The sequence below is a fragment of the Lactuca serriola genome, chromosome 7, assembly GCF_051521515.1.
Source record: "Lactuca serriola cultivar US96UC23 chromosome 7, Lser_US96UC23_V15, whole genome shotgun sequence".
Taxonomy (NCBI): Eukaryota; Viridiplantae; Streptophyta; class Magnoliopsida; order Asterales; family Asteraceae; genus Lactuca; species Lactuca serriola.
Window position 1 is genome coordinate 63,367,366 of NC_136414.1, and position 18,227 is coordinate 63,385,592.

Sequence of the window (18,227 nt, forward strand, 5' to 3'; positions counted from 1 at the left end):
AAATGTGTCACCAATGAGGCTGCAGTCCTTTCGCTGGACGACATTCAGGTGGATGAGAGCCTGAACTACATTGAGAGGCCGGTTGCCATCTTAGATAGGAAGACTAAGGTTCTTTGGAACAAGGAAGTGACGTTGGTGAAGGTGCAATGACAGCACCGCAGGGGCTCCGAATGGACTTGGGAGCCGGAGGACGAGATGCGAGGTCACTACCCGGATTTGTTTGGATCAGCAGACTTCGAGGACGAAGTCTAGTTCAAGTAGGCGAGACTTGTAACACCTGTTCTAGGTATTACTTGATTTATTTAATTTTTGGGTTTTGGTGCATGGACTCGGCGAGTTGGGAGTCCAACTCGTCGAGTAGAGGTATTATTTATGGACGCGAGATCGAGACCTACTCGAGTCGGAAGGCCTCGACTCGGCGACCAGGAGTTGTAAAGTGAAACACTAATTTTCAGGGGTTTGTACCCTATTTAAAGGACTTATGGATCATTTGTAGCCTCCTTTATCATTCTTGTAACCCATAAAGGAACCCTAGCCGGTTGTTGAGCTTCCTTGAGTGTGTGTGAGCCATTTTGGAATATTTGTGAAGGATTTGAAGCTTAAAGAGGAAGGAGTAAGGAGAGGAACAGTAGATCCAACATTTACTTCGTATTAGCCATCATCCTGAGTTATAAAGTTGTCACCTTGAGCTTTAGTTGATTAGATCCCTTCTCTTTCAAGTATATGACCATTTTTGGGGCAAAATGGAGTCCAAACTCGGATCTGGACCTATCACAAGGATATGGTTCCAGATCTGGACCCTTTTAGGTCCCCAATGACATAAAGTTGCTCACTTTGTGTAGTCTAGCCACTTTCCGTACACAAAAACCTTGTAAGAAGCCTAGTTTTGAATATACAGCCTTAGAAGACCTTGCATGCACGTAAAGTTTGCAACTTTACGTGGTATCTGCACTAGGAGAGCTTGGATCTAGAGTTTGGGACCTTAGATCCCACTGAAAAGGACTGAACATGAGAGGGACTGAAGGAACTTGTCGAGTTCCTTATCTGACTCGGTGAGTCGAGAGGGTTTTTCCCGTTTTCGGGCTTTAGAGTGTTTTCGGTGGAGAACTCGGATTCCGGCCATATGAGTGTTCGGTCTGAGTAGATTTTTCGGTCGGACTGAGTTTTCGGTTCAGTATTCACGAGTTTTCGGGGGGACTCGGCGAGTTACACAGGTAACTCGGCGAGTGGATGAATTACTCAGAAAACTCGACGAGTTGCTGGATGCACTCGATGAGTAGAGGTCAACATGGACTGTTGACCTTGACTGTTAACCAAGTTTGATTTTGAGGGTATCTATGGGATTTGACGAGTTAATCACATGATGATTATAGGCGGTTTATTTGGAGCAGCTCGTGGGGATTAGCTAATCTAATCCTGTCAGTTCTACATTCACGAGAGGTGAGTTTTCGGTTCAGTATTCACAAGTTTTCGGGGGGACTCGGTGAGTTACACAGGTAACTCAGCGAGTGGATGAATTACTCATAAAACTTGATGAGTTGCTAGATGCACTCAACGAGTAGAGGTCAACATGGACTGTTGACCAGGTTTGACTTTGAGGGTATCTACGGGATTTGACAAGTTAATCACATGATGATTATAGGCGGTTGATTTGGAGCAACACGTGGGGATTAGCTAATTTAAGCATGTAAATTCTACATTCACGAAAGGTGAGTCTTCTCACCACACCAATGGGTCTAAGGCACCAAGCTCGACACATTTCATGATAGATGGTATACTTGTTGTGTAGAGATATGTGATATGCTTGTTGTAGAGATGTGTGGTATGATAGTTAGATATGTTTGGTAATATGCTAGCTATATATGTGATACTTATAGGGAAAGACCATGGGGGAGCCCATGACACTTGGATGTAAGACCATGTAGGGAGCCCATGACTTTTTAAGCAAGACCATGGGGGGGGGGGGGGGGGGAGCCCATGACACTTGGATATAAGACCATGTGGGGGATCCCATGGCTTCCAACTAAAGACCATGAGGGGAGCCCATGACACTTAAGTGTAAGACCATGTGGGGGAGCTCATGACATCCTAGAGTAAGACCTTGGGAGGAGCCCACGACATCCTTATATGTTTGTATGCATGACTTATGTGGTAGAGATTGATTTAATAGCTCATATGATATATGTTATGTGAATTGTGTGTGGGGTATGCTCTGGGGAACTCACTAAGTGTTAGCTTACAATTTTTGGATTTGTTTTAGGTACATCCGAGCCTAAGGTCAAGGGTAAAGCTTGATGGTGCGACGTGTACTCTCTCTCTTTCTCTCTCTCTCTCTCTCAGGCATTTTATGGGACACTGTGATGTTTTGAAATAAATTGTAATGGTTATGAATTTTGGAAACAGTTGTATTTGGAAATCTCATGGTTTGTGAAATATTTTAGTTAATTAAAAATGAAAATTTTCTTTTGAAAGATCGGGCTGACATCAGCATTCAAGTATGTTTTTCTAAATTGTGATTCTTGTAATACATTTATTTTAATTTTGTTTGTTTCGATTATATATTTCATTGTTGATCGTACGCTTCTGTCATATTACTATCACTGAATCTATAAATTATCACACCATTAATCATAACAATATTAATGAAATTATAATTAGAAGCAAACAAATATTGTAGTACAAATTTATCCTTCCACACATACCGTAGCGACAAAGAAAAACTAAAAATGATTGGTCACATTTGTCTTGACATGGGAAATAATTCACAGATTAGTTCTTTCAAGATTGTGATAGTAAAGAGGAGGTTGACAAAGTTTTTTTTTTTTTTTCGTAAGCTCGATTTAATGAATTCATTTTTAGCTATTTTGTAGTACAAATTTATCCTACCACACATACTAACCTACCAAGAAAAACTAAAAACGATTGGTCACATTTTTCTTGACATGGGAAATAAGGGATAATGACTTAAAATGGTAATATATTTTTTGATTTGTACACATTTAGTTACTGAGTTTTTTTTCGTCAACATTTACCCCTTCAACTTATTAAACTGTACACATTAGTCCTTATGACCGGCTACTCTAGGTTAGCCGGTAAAAATGACTTAATAAGGTAATATATTTATCACTTTGTACACATTTAGTCCTTAATATTTATGTACACATTTAGTCCTTAATATTTTTTTTATTGCAAAATAAGTCATTTTGGTTTTTTTTATTAATTCAGTACTTATGAATGATTTCTTTAGGTTTTTCTCACGACATCTTATGTGGGATAACCATATGGTGGTGGGATAGTTTAAGGTGGTCCTACTATATGTTGTAGGCCAAGATACTTGGTGCGGGCCGACTATAAGTTGTAGGCACGAAGACTCGAAAAGAGCGGTTGGATTAAGGCGTTATGCCAACAAACCCTGGGTATTCCAGTCCGATGACTGATTGGACCTGTGGCATGTTGGCATTCCAGTCCGATGACTGATTGGGCCAAGGTATACCATTCTAATGGGTGTGGGTCCGTTATGCATGATAATACGTTTGTTGTGTTGGGTATTTTGGGGGAAACTCACTAAACTTTGTGCTTACCCAGTTGTGTATGTTTTCAGGTTCTATCGTTGGTCGTGAGAAGGCGAATACATGAATGTACTTATGTACACACCCATCAACATTATTGAGGATTACTCATTTCTTATATTACTCTAATTTTCGATAAATGTATTTTGGAATAAACGTTTTTTTTTGTTAATAATGGATTTATAATTATGGAGTTTTGCCTTATTTAAAAATGAATTTTTTTGGTTGTGAAAATGATACATTACACATAAACATCAATAGCCTCACACACTTCATCAATTATTGTCCCACGTAAGATGTCGTGAGAAAAACCTAAAGAAAACATTCATAAGTACTGAATGTGTATAAAAACAAAAATGACTTATTTTGAAACAAAAAAATATTAAGGACTAAATGTGTACAAAATATTAATGATTAAATGTGTACAAAATGAAAAATATATTACCCTATTAAATGATTTTTCCCGGCTAACCCGGAGTAACCGGTCATAAAGACTGAATGTGTACAGTTCAACAAGTTGAAGAGGTAAATGTGGACGAAAAAAAACTCAGTGACCAAATGTATACAAATCGAAAAATATATTACCATTTTAAGTCATTATAAAATAATTCTTAGATTGGTTTTTTCAAGATTATGATAGTAAAGAGGATGTTGACAAAGTTTTTATTTTTATTTTTATTTTTTCGTGAACTTGATTTAATGAACTCATGTTGACAAAGTTTTTATTTTTTATTTTTTATTTTTTCTAGAACTCGATTTAATGAACTTATTTTTAGCTGTTCGAGGTTGATAATCATAATGCGTAAATTGTAATAATAGAAAGGGTGAAACAAATGCACCAAACAAAAGGTCAATATGAAAACCATTTCAAAATGTGTTCGGAACGTACCATATTCTGTTCGAAATGTACGAAGTCAGTCCCGAACATTTCATCCCTTCTTTGTGGCGGTTTCAAAATATGTTTATGTCACATCTCACCAACCTTTTTTCAACTCCAGAACATACATTAATACTCAAGTAATGGTGTTTTAGTGTAAATGGTCATTTTATGAATATGAGAAAAGCTAGATCATTTTTGTTACTCTTTTTCGTGATGGTAAGTTTTGTTAATGTTGTGTTATTATTTTTTGGATACAACGTTTCATCCTAATCATGAAACATAATTATTTCAAACCTACAAATGGGAACACTACGGAAAATGAAAATAAAATAAAATCATTGGGCTCCTAGTGTTGGTACAAGTTGTCATGCCACAGAAACAACCGGAAACAATATGAATTCTTTAAAGATTCAATGAATGTATATGCAACATGCATTTAACATCTTCTGCGATGGTTTAGGGGGAGATGCAGGCAATGTATTTGTAGACTAAACCTCACTTTTACATACATGCACCCCCATATATATGTACATATATATAGCCCAGAAAACCTGTAACACAATTAAGTATATGCTCTTCAACAAATTCACAATTTAGGTTAAACGCAATAAAATCTTGAAAAAAAATCAATCAAGTACTACACTTTTTTGATAATTTCTTTGTGCTTTTCGGTGGAATATCAGACTCTCTTGGTGGGTTATTCCCAGAAGTTACAAAGATGCCTACTTTGGTTAATTACTGTGGTAAGTTGCCCTAAATTTCTTGTTCTTGAAATTTTCCAATTGGGGGTTTCTTGGTTTCTAGGTCAAAGATTGAAATTTTTAGTTAGATCTTGATGGGTTTTTTTAATTGGGATGGTTTTCATTTCTGGGTATTTCTTAAATTTCTGAATTATGTGTTTTTTCATCCATTTTTGTTTGTTTATGTTGGTTAAAATTGAATGGGGGAATTGAGAATTGACATTATGAACCTAAATATTTTTTAACTTTGAAGCAGTTTTTAGGGTTTATCTTAGTAGAATAGACATAAAAGATTTAATAAACTATTCTGTAGGGTTTTGTGATTATCTATTTGTAACCCTAGATTGTAGTTATAGTTTAAGTACAAAGCATTAACGTTTTAGGGACCATTCTTGATTCTTCAACTATAAATACATGTAAATCTTGAAATTTGCTATGATGAGTAGCATAATCGTTGAATATGAAACTTGGTACATTGAATGTTCTTTTGAGGATCTAAATGGAAGGACTGATTCTATTTAGGGCTGATTTCCGATTGGATGAACAAAGACTCTTTTTTGCACCGAACCCGTCTGAATGACCATTTTACCCTTTGTCTGGATTTTGGAATCTGATGGCTGTATAGATAAATAATGTCTGTCCGGATAAAGGATAAAGTATAATGTTTATTTTGTGCACCGAATGACCTGTCTGAATGAATGTAAATGACCATTTTACCCTTTGTCTTAAATCTAGTTTCTGATGATCTTTGTGTTTGGATTTATAGGTGATGATAAACATCATACAGGAGGATCATTATGTTCCATGAATTCAAACCGTTTATTTTCCATTCTTGATGTTTATAACCACCCTTGCAAACGTTCACGAATCAATGATTCATATAGCCTTTTTTCCAATAACAAAAACAATCCATCAATCGAAATCCTCCCGGATGAATGTCTTTACGAGATCTTCCGGCGGTTATCTGGCGGCAAAGGGAGGAGTGTCGCCGCCTGTGTCTCACTCCGGTGGCTTACTCTCATAAGTAATCTCAAAACCTCAGAAATTATTGATAAAGTCAAAGTCAAAGTCAACAACGAGTTTTCATTTGATGATGAACAAGAGAACGATGGGTATCTCACAAGGTCTTTAGAAGGAAAGAAAGCAACCGATACAAGACTTGCTGCCATTGCGGTTGGAACATCTGCCCGAGGTGGATTGGGCAAGCTTTCGGTCAGGGGAAGTGATAAAGTGACAAGTGTTGGATTTTCAGCGATTGCCCGAGGCTGCCCGAATCTTAGGGTTCTTTCTTTATGGAATGTTCCCATGATTGGAGACGAATCTTTAATCGAAATCTCCAAATGCCACTTTTTAGAAAGTCTTGATCTTTGTCATTGCCCTTTAATTTCCAACACGGGTATAATTTCAATCGCCAACAACTGCCCAAATCTGTCTTCTTTGACAATCGAATCTTGTAAAAACATTGGAAACAAAAGCCTTCAAGCCGTTGCCCGGTGCTGCCCGAATCTACAATCGGTCACCATCAAAGACTGCCCGAATGTTGGTGACCAAGGTGTTGCTACTCTTTTTTCATCATCTTTGGTTCTTACAAAGGTAAAGTTTCAATCTTTAGATATATCGGACTTATCACTAGCGGTGATCGGGCGATACGGGAAGTCAATTACCAATCTTGCCCTCACAAACCTTCGAAACGTGAGCCAAAAAGGTTTTTGGGCGATGGGTAATGCGGGAAATCTTGAATCTTTGATGTCCTTAACGGTAATTTCATGTTGTGGGATCACGGATTTGAGCCTTGAAGTGATAGGAAAAGGTTGTCATGCTTTGAAACATTTGGTTCTTAAAAAGTGTTGGTTTTTATCCGATAAAGGGTTGATTTCGTTTGCCCGAGCTGCCCGGTTTCTTGAAAGCTTGCAATTAGAAGAGTGTAATCGGGTAACCCAACAAGGGATTTTGGGTACTTTGTCGAATCAAAACTCAAAGATGAAATCTTTTTCGGTTGTAAAATGTATGGGGGTTATAGATTTAGACGAAAAAGCCATTGACTTTTTCGAAAAAAATCAATCTTTACATTCTTTAACAATCAAGAATTGCATTGGGTTCGGAAACAAGAACTTGGAACTGATCGGGAAGTTATCTCCAAATTTACATAATCTTGATCTAACCGGGCTTTCCGGAATCACCGATTCCGGCCTTTTCGAGCTTCTCAAAACCCACACCGCCGGACTTAAAAAAATCAACCTTACCGATTGCATAAACTTGACTGACAAAGTGGTGGTGGATTTGGTCAAGATCCATGGCGGAACCCTAGAAGTACTCAATCTTGGCGGGTGCCGGAAAATCACCGACGAAAGCATGGCGGCAATCGGAAGAAATTGCGGGCTTCTCAAAGATCTTGATGTTTCAAAGAGCGGAATCACGGATTCCGGTGTTTCTTGGCTGTGTTGTGAAGGGAATATGAGATTGCGGGTTCTTTCTTTATCGGGTTGTATGGTTTCAAATGAAAGTATGTTGTCTTTTGAGAAAATGGGAGAAACCCTTGTGGGGTTGAACCTCCAAAGGTGTAATTTGATTAGTAGGAGTGCGATTGAGTCACTTGTGATTAATCTTTGGAGATGTGATATACTTTCTTGAGTGAACCGGTTGGGGTTATGGTCCGGTTTTTTTGTTTTTTGGCTCATTTTGGGGTTGGTCAAACGTGAGATGGTTGACTTTTTGTACGGTCAAAGTCAAAGAAACAATTGGGGTTGATTTTGGTTAGGTAAAACCCCATGTTGTTTAATTGGATTTAAGTATCTTATTTCCCAATTTTTTGTGTTACACTTTATTGTATGTTATATTAATGATATTTATTTATAATACTTATTTTATTTTTCGATATCGTTATCGCAATTCGCAAAGAATTAAAGTACACATTCCAATAAACCATCAACAATTCAAATGAATAAAAGACATTTAATTTTGAAGTAAAAGAATATCAACGATTCAAATAAATAAAATATAATTTTAAGTAAAAAAAGAAACACGTAAGGTTATATAAAAGTCATAAGACATGTCTAAAATACATTAGAACGTCATTTTTACATATTTACAATGTTAAAGAAACTAATTCCAACTTAACCTTTGTTCCAAATAATCTCTAGAACAAGTTACCACAAAGATTGATCCATTTGGGCATCTAATCCCTTTATCAACTTTTGTCCAATTCCTTGCCTTTTCACAAAGTTCTCCTAACCTTATATTAACATACCTTTGCCACTTTCCATACCCACAAAAATGGAATCCCACAAATCTTTATTTTTGTGGGTTTCTATGATCGTTTTCATACTACATTCCAAAACATTATCGGTTCGAGGGCTTGGGGTTAATTGGGGTACGCGTGCATCACATCCTTTGTCACCTAATATTGTGGTGAAGTTAATGAAGGATAATGGGTTCGATAAAGTTAAACTGTTTGAAGCTGAGCCTGGGGTTTTGGATGCGCTTAGAAATTCAGGACTTCAGGTTATGCTCGGGATTCCTAATGATTTCTTAGCTCCATTGGCTAGTGGTGTTAGGGTTGCTGAAGACTGGGTGGCAAAAAATGTATCTGCTTATGTTTCACGTGGAGTTGATATAAGGTTAGTTATATGTTAAAGTACGGAAATTTTATTTTTTATTTATTAGCGTTTAAAAGTTGGACTTGCATTGTTGTATCGAATGCGTCGATCAAATCAATATTTTAATGATCAACCATTTTCAGTAGTCTGTCCATATATTAAAAAATATTAAAATTACGGATAAATTTCTTCGACCTTTTACTTATCATTTTTTTTATATTATGATCAGAACACTTGTATTTTGTGACTAAATGGAATTAGAAACAAATGTATAACTTTTCTATTACATTATAGAACTTTATATGTTATGATGTTTCTTAATATTTAACTAATTATTCATATAATTTACTTATTTATATGAAATCATTTTAAGTATTAAAGGTGAATAACAATTAATCCAATCATACTAGACAAGGTGACGTATCTATTTTTTGAATAACAATAAAAATTGTTTTCTATTTTGAAAATATTGTTATGATATAATAAGATGAATAAAACAAATAAAAATAAGATTCTAAAATAAATAAACAAATGATGAAAATAGTCGAATCGAATACATTACTATTTCTTGGATTAATCTAATATAAGATGATTAAATAAAAAATAAAATAAGATTCTAAAATAAAAATTGTGTCTAATTTGAAAATTTTGATTTTTGATTTTTGTTAGGTATGTAGCAGTTGGGAACGAACCCTTTCTCAAGACCTACAAAAACATGTTCACAAACGCAACTCTCCCGGCTCTCCAAAACATCCAAGCCGCCTTAATAAAAGCTGGTCTAGGCCGTCAAGTCAAAATAACAGTACCACTAAACGCCGACGTTTACGAAAGCAGCTCTGGCGTCCCATCAGAAGGCAATTTCCGGTCAGACATCCACAACCTCATGATCTCCATCATCCAATTTCTAAGCGACAACGCAGCACCACTCACCATCAACATCTACCCTTTCCTCAGCCTCTACGCCGACCCACATTTTCCAATCGACTTTGCATTCTTCGCCGGAACAAATGCTCCGGTGGTTGATGGAACAATTTCATACACAAATGTATTTGATGCTAATTACGATACCCTTGTGTGGGCCCTTGAAAAGAATGGTTTTCCAGGGATGCCGGTGATCGTCGGAGAGATCGGGTGGCCAACTGACGGTGACCAGAATGCGAATTTAGGGTATGCACGGAAGTTTAACCAAGGGTTGATAAGCCGGATAATTCAAGGACAAGGGACACCGAAAAGGAAAACACCGCCAGATGTTTACATTTTCGGGCTTATCGATGAGGATCGGAAAAGCATAGACCCTGGTAATTTTGAACGACATTGGGGAGTTTTTAATTATGATGGCACAATCAAGTATAAACTTGACTTAGGAAGTAATAATAGGACGCTTGTGTCAGCTAAAGGGGTCCGGTACTTATCTCGACAGTGGTGCGTTATGGCAGAGGGGGCAAGTGAATCAGACCCTAATTTAGCTGACAGTGTGAAGTATGCGTGTACTTATGCGGATTGTACGAGTTTAGGTTATGGTTCTTCGTGTAATGGTTTGGATGCGCGGGGTAATGCGTCATACGCGTTTAATCAATATTTTCAAACGTTTAATCAGCAAAAAGGGACGTGTAATTTTCATAATTTGTCTGTTGTTACGAAAATTCAGCCAACAACAGGGATGTCGGATTGTAAATATGAAATTATGATTGATATTGGGAAGCATGAAAAGCCGCGGAAACCGGTGACGTCTGTGGCGGCGCTAGGGTGGAGATTGCAAGATTTGAGTTACTCCGGTGTGGTGGCGGTTATATTGTCGTTTATCATTAGTTGGGTTTCATGAGGAGTTTTAGTTTTGAACCTTGTACGTTGTATTTCTACTTTATGTTTCACGTGATTTATTTTATCAAAAGATGAATAATGATTTCTGTCGCATTTCTAATTGTTTATTGGTTTATTTAAGTTTCACTAAATCATTCACGTCCCTACTGTTTCAACACCGAATGGTTCGGTTTCTACCAAAAAGCCCTTAAATTATATTTAATCACCAAAAATGTATTTAAATGACTAAAATAGATTATTATTTTAATAGTATAGTTTTGCAACCATATAATACATTCAAATAATGGATCAAGAACATCAAAAAAAGTCACCCTAACACACCCATTTAAGAAATCCAACAAGCCTATTTCATCATCTCTGCTATATTATAACTAATTACATGGGAACATATTATAACTCTATGTTTTTTTTTTCCTTGACTTAATATAAAAGGAAATGGAAGATTTTGACTTAACAAGTCATAGTTCTAAGTAGAGAAGAATTCTCCATACCTTCTTTTGGTTTCCAAATAATGTGGTCCAATTTGTTACAAAAGTTCTTGTAAAACTGCATTCATATTTAACCCAATAATTATTTATAATATTATTTATGTATTTTTAAAATGGAAGAAAGATAGATATTGCTTGCCTTGTGGTATTCAAGGGTATCTCCAGCAGCTTTTCGAACATCCACCATAAAAAGAGATGCTGCAACTTCAAATACCTTAATAAAAAGATTATTAAATTAATATAATCAATTCTTTGTAAAATAAGTTTCTTAAAAAAAAATATTTCAAGTGTAATAAAAAAGAAAATGAAATGAAAAAGTTTTAACTTTTACCTCTAAAACAACCGCAAATTGCCCCACTCGATTCACGGAAGCTCCTTCAAGACGCATCTGTAGATTCATTTATGGAATTTAAGTTATAATAAAAAAATATATTAGAAAAAAGAAAATGATGGAAATTTAAATTTTGTATAACCTTGTAGCCATGTGTTTGGACTTTGAAACCCAATAATTCCGCAACCACTTCAATTGTTGAAATTATATCTTTTGCTGGCTTACGTGACACAAATCGAGTTTGTCTCTTTACACGATCCTTTAAAAAATAAAAAAAAAATTAAAAAACATAAATTTACATTTGAGACAAAACAAAACAATCAGGTATCTATCTGACATTGGACTGTGACTGTGACTGTGACTGTGACTGATGTACCTGATGTCTGTCAAATAAGGCAGACAGGTTTAGGCCTTGAGACAGGGTGATCATTTCAAATGCATTCATTAGTAAAGGGCCAGTTTTTTCTTCCGATTTTTCAGTTACGTATTGATCCTGTTAAATAAACCACAGGAATTATATAAAGTTGAAATTTTAATAATTTGTTTTTTAATATAATTTAAAAGTAATTTCTGGATTATGATTAAACCTCTATCCCATTAAAAACTGCATGGACATCGTCTAAACTGACATCACTGTCTTCTCCATGGCTGATAGATGTGTAGTTTATTTGGAACCATGGGTGTTTCTTTACCCCATCAATCCCAATTCGCTGCATGGGCAAAATGGTCATTTTACATGTAAAATGAATATAATAATTAAATCAACTCCATTATAACATATAGTTGTATAAATTTATAAGCTTACAGTTTTAGGGTTTGGATCCAGTATCCTATTTATTAATGACTTTGCATTATCTGGGAACCAAAAAGGATATGAAAACTCAGCAGCATTAACCTGCACGTTACTCCAAATAAAAAGATTCTTAACAGAGTGCAGATGCAATAAAGCTTTAATTTTTATGAGCCTATAAATAAATATAGTGGAAAGTACAGAAAAGCAATTCTACTTGCGCTATTTAATTGATTTGACCTAATATTTTCTGTAGTGATTCAACCATTATACCTTTTTTGACAACTTCAGCCAATAAGTATATAACATGTGACAAAATTATAATTATTTGATGATTGAGTGTTAACCTTTTTATACAAACTTGGCAAGTCTGATTCCTCAAATGGAAGGTATCCAGCCAAAATGACATAAAGAATGACTCCACATGACCAGATATCAGCAGCACCACCATCATATCCTTTGTTACTTAAAACCTGAACCCAAAATAAAGAATTTATATAAATTTACCCAAAAAAATAATAAGAAGAATCTGGTAAAGATGAGATATATATATATATATATATATATATATATATATATATATATATATATATATATATATATAATGTACCTCAGGTGCAATATAATTTGGGGTTCCACAAGTGGTATAAAGAAGTTCAACACCCTGAAAAAGAATTTAAAGACAAAATCACATCAAGAGATGTGATGATGGAATGGAATGAACAAAGTAATGGGAATGGGTGATTCCCATTCCATTCCCTCTTCAATTACCATAAACCAACTACCAAACACTACCTAATTCTGCTTACTTGTTGTGGCAATGCACTGAGTCCAAAATCAGAAACCTTCAGCTTTCCTTCAGAATCAAGAAGAAGATTTTCAGGCTACATATTACAAAAAAGACTGTTAGCAGAAAATAATAACAATAATAATAAATCTTTTCACCATAAAAGAATTCTATTCTAAAGTCTAAAGTCTAAAGTCTAAACCTTTTTTTCTCACCTTTAAATCTCTATGATACACACCCTTTTCATGGCAATATGCAACAGCATCAATAAGCTGTTGAAAGTACTCTCGAGCTTCCTTCTCAGAAAGCTTTCCTTTGTGCACCTGCAACCAAGGGTATAAAAGGAAGAGGGACAAAAATTGATTTCCTGTATGATGTCTATTGATTAACACATATCAGTGTTCTATCAAATGGAGTAATGGACCTTACAATTCTATCAAAAAGCTCTCCTCCATTGATGAATTCCAGTATTATATATATCTTTGTGTGGCTTGATAAAACCTAACCAAAGGAAAAACATGGCATCATTGGAAAATTCTTCTATAAAGAAATGTAATATAGGATCAAATATATTGCATAAGTTTTAAATATATACCTCATGGAGTCTAACAATATTAGGATGCCTCATCATCTTTGTTATAGAGATCTCTCTTTTAATCTGCAAGTCAGCTGAGAGAAATGAGAATATTTGCAAATACAACAAGAAATAACTACAAAAGCAATATAAGTCAGCATTAAGTGAATAACAAGATAAAGCTATAATATTTATATAGATAAGTGAAGGACACTTTAAATTGGTACTAAATATGTAAAAGATACAAAGCCAAACCTGATCCACCATTTTGTTCTTGAGTATTGTGCTTTTAGCAAGAACTTTAATGGCAACTGCCTCACCAGTCTCTGTATTTTTTGCAAATTTAACCTTTGCAAATGTACCTTCACCAATGGTTCTACCAATCTCATATTTTCCAACCTTCTTTGTCACTCTTTTCATCTTTCCCACAAGGCTTGCAACATTCAAAGTTTCTATCTCCACTGATTTGATAGCTAGCTACATGGAATCACAAATAGTTTAAGAAGTACAAGTATGAAGTATTAGTTTGTGTAATCACCTAACAGAATTAAATGTATTCGACCATTAGAAACAATGGAAATTCTCCTAGCGAGATGTGATAAATAACAGAAATTTAGCAAAAAATCATACCACAATTGTAATCAATAACAAGACCTAAATACTCGTTTCCAAGCAGCGAGATTAAAAAATGATATCATCAGCGAATAGAATCCCCATATACAGGTAATTTGCAATAGACATACATGGATAGTGTAATCACAAGGAATTCTAGAAATTGAGTAAAACGCACTTACATTTTAGGCGCAAATCAAGCAACAATTGTATAGTTAGAGATCCGAGAACAATACAAACCACCAAAACGCTCAACTCTCCGTCAAATGACTACAATTGTTAGAAAAAGAGATGATTAATTGAAATTGAAATTCTCCTAGGCGATAGAAACACAATTTCAACAAAAAAAAAATCATATTAAAATTGTAATAGAAACAGTTGAAATAATCACCTTATAACTTCCTAACTACGCATATACATAGTTTAATGCTAACGGATTTCAGAAACGGTACAAAACGTCGTACATGGATGAGCACGAAAGGAGATGCAGCGGAATTGGAATCGGCGGTTACTGTGTAGAGCTCCGGCGAAACGAGTAAACGAGCTGTTAGCTACAACATGGAAATCGAGCCGACAAATTTAATTTGATGAAAGTCGCCGGAAAATGAGATACATGTTCAATGGAGTTTATAAAATCTTTAATATTTAGAACTACAAGAAATGGCTTTTGAATTAATAGTTTTTTTTTTTTTTCTCTTTTTGAAATTAATATAATACTGCTCCAACAATTTTTTTTTTTAATTTTAATTTAGACAACTTAAAAGCACATAAAAAGTTTACCAATTGTGGAAGGATTTCATAATGATTATAATTAGCAATCATACTACTTTTAAATCAACAACTATCTTTACTATTGAAGAACAAAAAGGACATGACCAAGCTTTTGATTAGCAAACAGTAATACTAAAAGTAAGTTGTGTTGTCCCATATCTGCAAACCTCTGCAATAAAAGAGGTGGATCAAACATCTACAATTTGAAATAAAAAGATTATTTGTTTTTTTTAATATTGTAGAGAATAAACTAAAATATAATTAAATTGATTTAAAAAAAACTAAAAGAGTTTTTTTTTTATATAATTTTATGACTTTATTGTAGATAATTAACAGATATAGATTAACTTGTATGCATTATTATATAAAAAGTGAAAATAAAATGGCAACAATTATCGTATATATTTGATAAAAATCAACTAACTTTGATCGTAAAGTTATACTTAAACATTATAATTGGTGATAAAATATTTTAACACATAATATGAATGGAAATAAACTTTGATTTTAAGTGAAAATTTTCAAAGTTTTTATTTTACTTTTTCAATTAAATCAATTAAAAACTTACAATAAATATTTTTCCCAATAAATGAACGATATTACATTAAATAATATTTTATAAAATTTTACACAAAAAATATAAGACAATATTATGATTTGTCACAAAGGTTATGATTGTGTTATCAACCTTTTTTTTCTTTAAATATTGTAACATTTTTTCCAATATCATAGATAAAGTTGGAATAAATTCAAGTTAAAAAACAAAGTATATATATTTTTTAGGTTAGAAGATGTCTGAAAAGGTTTGAAGACTTTGGTTCACATCTATGACAAGAAGATCTGCAATCTTAAAAAAAATAATAAATAAAAAATAAAACAACGGTCTGTAAAGCCTAATGCATGTGCGTGATCTGCGCGATGCAGACAAAAAATATCAAAAGATCTACAGACAAAAAACAAACAACATCTAAATAACAAGACAAAAACACACAAACATCTTCTTTTTTATTTTATAAAAGTTACCCTTCTAAGGCTTGACGGTGTCGTTGAAAAAATATCGTCGATAAGCTTAGGTGGCAGTCTATACGGTAATGCCACCCATCAACCAAATTTATTGGTGATGTAACTGTCACCGATCTCTTTTTTTTCTTACTAATGGAAACAATTTGTATGTGTTAGGCAGCTGCATTAATATGTTGTACTTTCATGTATTAGGAAAATACATAAAAGTGGGAGTTCTTTATAGCCAACGAGGAATAAACGAGTAAACATAATATTTTCATTTAACATCGTTCTTTTTATTTGTATAGATAAAAGTTTTATATTGGTAAAGGAATAAACGAGTAAACATATATTTTCATTTAACATCGTTCTTTTTATTTGTATAGATAAAAGTTTTATATTGGTAAAAAAAAACTATCACACCCCACTCATAAGCAAATTATGGTAAAAATGGTAAAAGCTTATGTGGCACCTATGTGACATATTTTTACAATTGGTAAAAGCATCACCATGCCATTTAGCCTAATATAATTAAGTTGGATGGGATGAGTATTCAAAAATCGGTGAGTACTGTAAGGATAATTTTAGCCATACAATTGAAAAAAAAAATGAATAAGATTTAATTTTATTTATCATCAAAATTTTATAAAGATGATATGACATTTTGATAATTATTTATAAGATTTTGGCAATTTTCGGCGAATGTTAGATGTTTGGATGGTTAAAATGGAAAAGAAATAGTAAAAATTATAAAAAAATAAAAATAAAAAAAAAATCGGAATTTCGCCAAGTCCACATGTAACACCGAAATTTTCAAACAAATTTTTCATTTTAAAATCACATAATTCTTGTAACACATTACACAAAAATCTCATTGATTTAATTTACAAAACGCAACTCCATAATTTATCGATTAATAATCCAGGATCCTCAAAACATGACTCTTTCTCTGACGTGTGCAATCAAGTTGGTGCCTTCCCGTGATCCCGAGAAAACCTGAAACACATATCACATAAAACGGTAAGCACGAAACTTAGTGAGTTCCCCAAAATACCACACACAACTCATTGGCCACTCGAGGCTATAACACAGTAAGACCCTCCAGTCAATGTGTCTCAGTGGGACCCTCCGGTCCCATAATTCGAGTGGACCCTCTGGTCCTAACTCAATAAGCACAGAATAATACACAACATAAATCACATAGACATAATGTAGGAGATCACAGTACTCAATATAAACACATAAGACCCTCCGATCATGCATAGATACCACTCATGGTAAAGTATAATGAGAAGACTCACCTTGTAAGCCAGTAAACAAATATCCTCGAACTCGAACCTCGAATTAGCCACCGCCTAACACATAGGGTAAATATTTCTAATTAGTACTTGATTCTCGAATCTAAGTAACCAAATGTTATTCTTTTCTCTCTAACTCTTCAATTGGGTAAAAGACCATTTTACCCCTCCATGGTCTCCATTACTCATGTTGACCAACCCTAAAGTCAACAGAAGTCAAAATCGAGTCAACAGTCCATGTTTGACCCGACTCGTCGAGTCCCCTCGTTTCCTCAGGAGTCTCAAGAAGGTCCAGCCCAACTCGTCGAGTTGACCCCCAACTCGTCGATTTATCGCACAATCAAACCCATCGGGACAAACCCTCACCGACTCGTTGAGTCAGGCTATGGACTCGGCAAGTCCCTTCGATCTAATCCCTCATTCAGACGATTTCAAACAGATCTATCACTCCAAACACTAGATCTGTTATCTCAAGGCTCAATAAGCACGTAAAGCTTCACTCTTTACGTTCATTGTAACATCCTAAAATTTAAGACCAGATTCTTAAATTAATACGGATAAATAAATAATAGGAGAATTATTTAAATAAATAATCAAGGGATAATCATATCATTAGTCAATATGAAGCTTGCAAAGTTAAAGGCTGAGATGTTAACATTTCAAAGTTAAGGGACCCAAAGTGTCAATTTGGAAAAAGTATGTTTGACCAAGAATTGACTCACCAAGGTTAAATGGATGAGGAATGTTAAGAATTGGATGGTAAAGGACTCATTATGTCAACCTTTTAAGCAAATGTGAAAGTAGTTGAAGTAATGGTAATTTGACAAAAGTCGTAAAGTTGAAGGACTAGTTTCGACAAATAGAAAAATTTGTGTCTAATGTTAACATAGTCGTTTGACTAATTAGATAAAAATGAATAATTTTGGGGTCAAAGTGTGAAAAATATATGTTTCCTTTTAGTTATTGAT

General features: G+C 34.4%; 3 protein-coding genes across 4 annotated transcripts; 2 read left to right on the forward strand and 1 right to left on the reverse strand.

The window, feature by feature from the left end:
- The first annotated feature begins 4,864 nt into the window (after positions 1–4,864).
- Positions 4,865–8,064, forward strand: LOC145062873 (EIN3-binding F-box protein 1-like). The gene is made up of 2 exons (XM_079010462.1): positions 4,865–5,192; positions 5,956–8,064. Exons 1-2 carry the CDS (start codon positions 5,168–5,170, stop codon positions 7,818–7,820), a joined length of 1,890 nt encoding a protein of 629 aa, XP_078866588.1. The 5' UTR covers positions 4,865–5,167; the 3' UTR covers positions 7,821–8,064.
- A 398-nt stretch (positions 8,065–8,462) lies between these two features.
- LOC145061108 (O-Glycosyl hydrolases family 17 protein) lies at positions 8,463–10,699 on the forward strand. Its single transcript, XM_079008486.1, has 2 exons — positions 8,463–8,806; positions 9,455–10,699. Exons 1-2 carry the CDS (start codon positions 8,463–8,465, stop codon positions 10,605–10,607), a joined length of 1,497 nt encoding a protein of 498 aa, XP_078864612.1. The 3' UTR covers positions 10,608–10,699.
- A 162-nt stretch (positions 10,700–10,861) lies between these two features.
- On the reverse strand, positions 10,862–14,830 carry LOC145061109 (CBL-interacting serine/threonine-protein kinase 24-like). Of its 2 annotated transcripts, none has more exons than XM_079008488.1 (16): positions 14,580–14,830; positions 14,371–14,458; positions 13,832–14,049; positions 13,598–13,660; positions 13,432–13,503; positions 13,218–13,325; positions 13,025–13,099; positions 12,826–12,879; positions 12,563–12,688; positions 12,231–12,320; positions 12,013–12,135; positions 11,802–11,918; positions 11,568–11,684; positions 11,426–11,482; positions 11,234–11,308; positions 10,862–11,152 (listed from the first exon to the last, which is right to left on the reverse strand). In XM_079008488.1, the coding sequence occupies exons 3-16, from the start codon at positions 13,994–13,996 to the stop codon at positions 11,057–11,059; spliced, it is 1,338 nt and encodes a 445-aa protein (XP_078864614.1). In that variant the 5' UTR covers positions 13,997–14,049; positions 14,371–14,458; positions 14,580–14,830; the 3' UTR covers positions 10,862–11,056. The 2 variants fall into 2 exon arrangements, with proteins under 2 accessions (XP_078864614.1, XP_078864613.1); XM_079008487.1 differs by having other exon boundaries at positions 13,832–14,053; positions 14,580–14,829.
- Positions 14,831–18,227: the final 3,397 nt, after the last annotated feature.

Excerpts from the sequence above, each read along its gene's own strand:
- LOC145061109 (XM_079008488.1), bottom strand. The coding sequence starts at position 13,996 with ATGAAAAGAGTGACAAAGAAGGTTGGAAAATATGAGATTGGTAGAACC. Across the intron at positions 13,661-13,831 it reads AGAACAAAATGGTGGATCAG|ATTAAAAGAGAGATCTCTAT; the intron begins GTTTGGCTTTGT and ends GCTGACTTGCAG. Across the intron at positions 12,689-12,825 it reads CAAATTATATTGCACCTGAG|GTTTTAAGTAACAAAGGATA; the intron begins GTACATTATATA and ends TTTTGGGTTCAG.
- LOC145062873 (XM_079010462.1), top strand. The coding sequence starts at position 5,168 with ATGCCTACTTTGGTTAATTACTGTG. Across the intron at positions 5,193-5,955 it reads TACTTTGGTTAATTACTGTG|GTGATGATAAACATCATACA; the intron begins GTAAGTTGCCCT and ends TTGGATTTATAG.
- LOC145061108 (XM_079008486.1), top strand. The coding sequence starts at position 8,463 with ATGGAATCCCACAAATCTTTATTTTTGTGGGTTTCTATGATCGTTTTC. Across the intron at positions 8,807-9,454 it reads TCACGTGGAGTTGATATAAG|GTATGTAGCAGTTGGGAACG; the intron begins GTTAGTTATATG and ends GATTTTTGTTAG.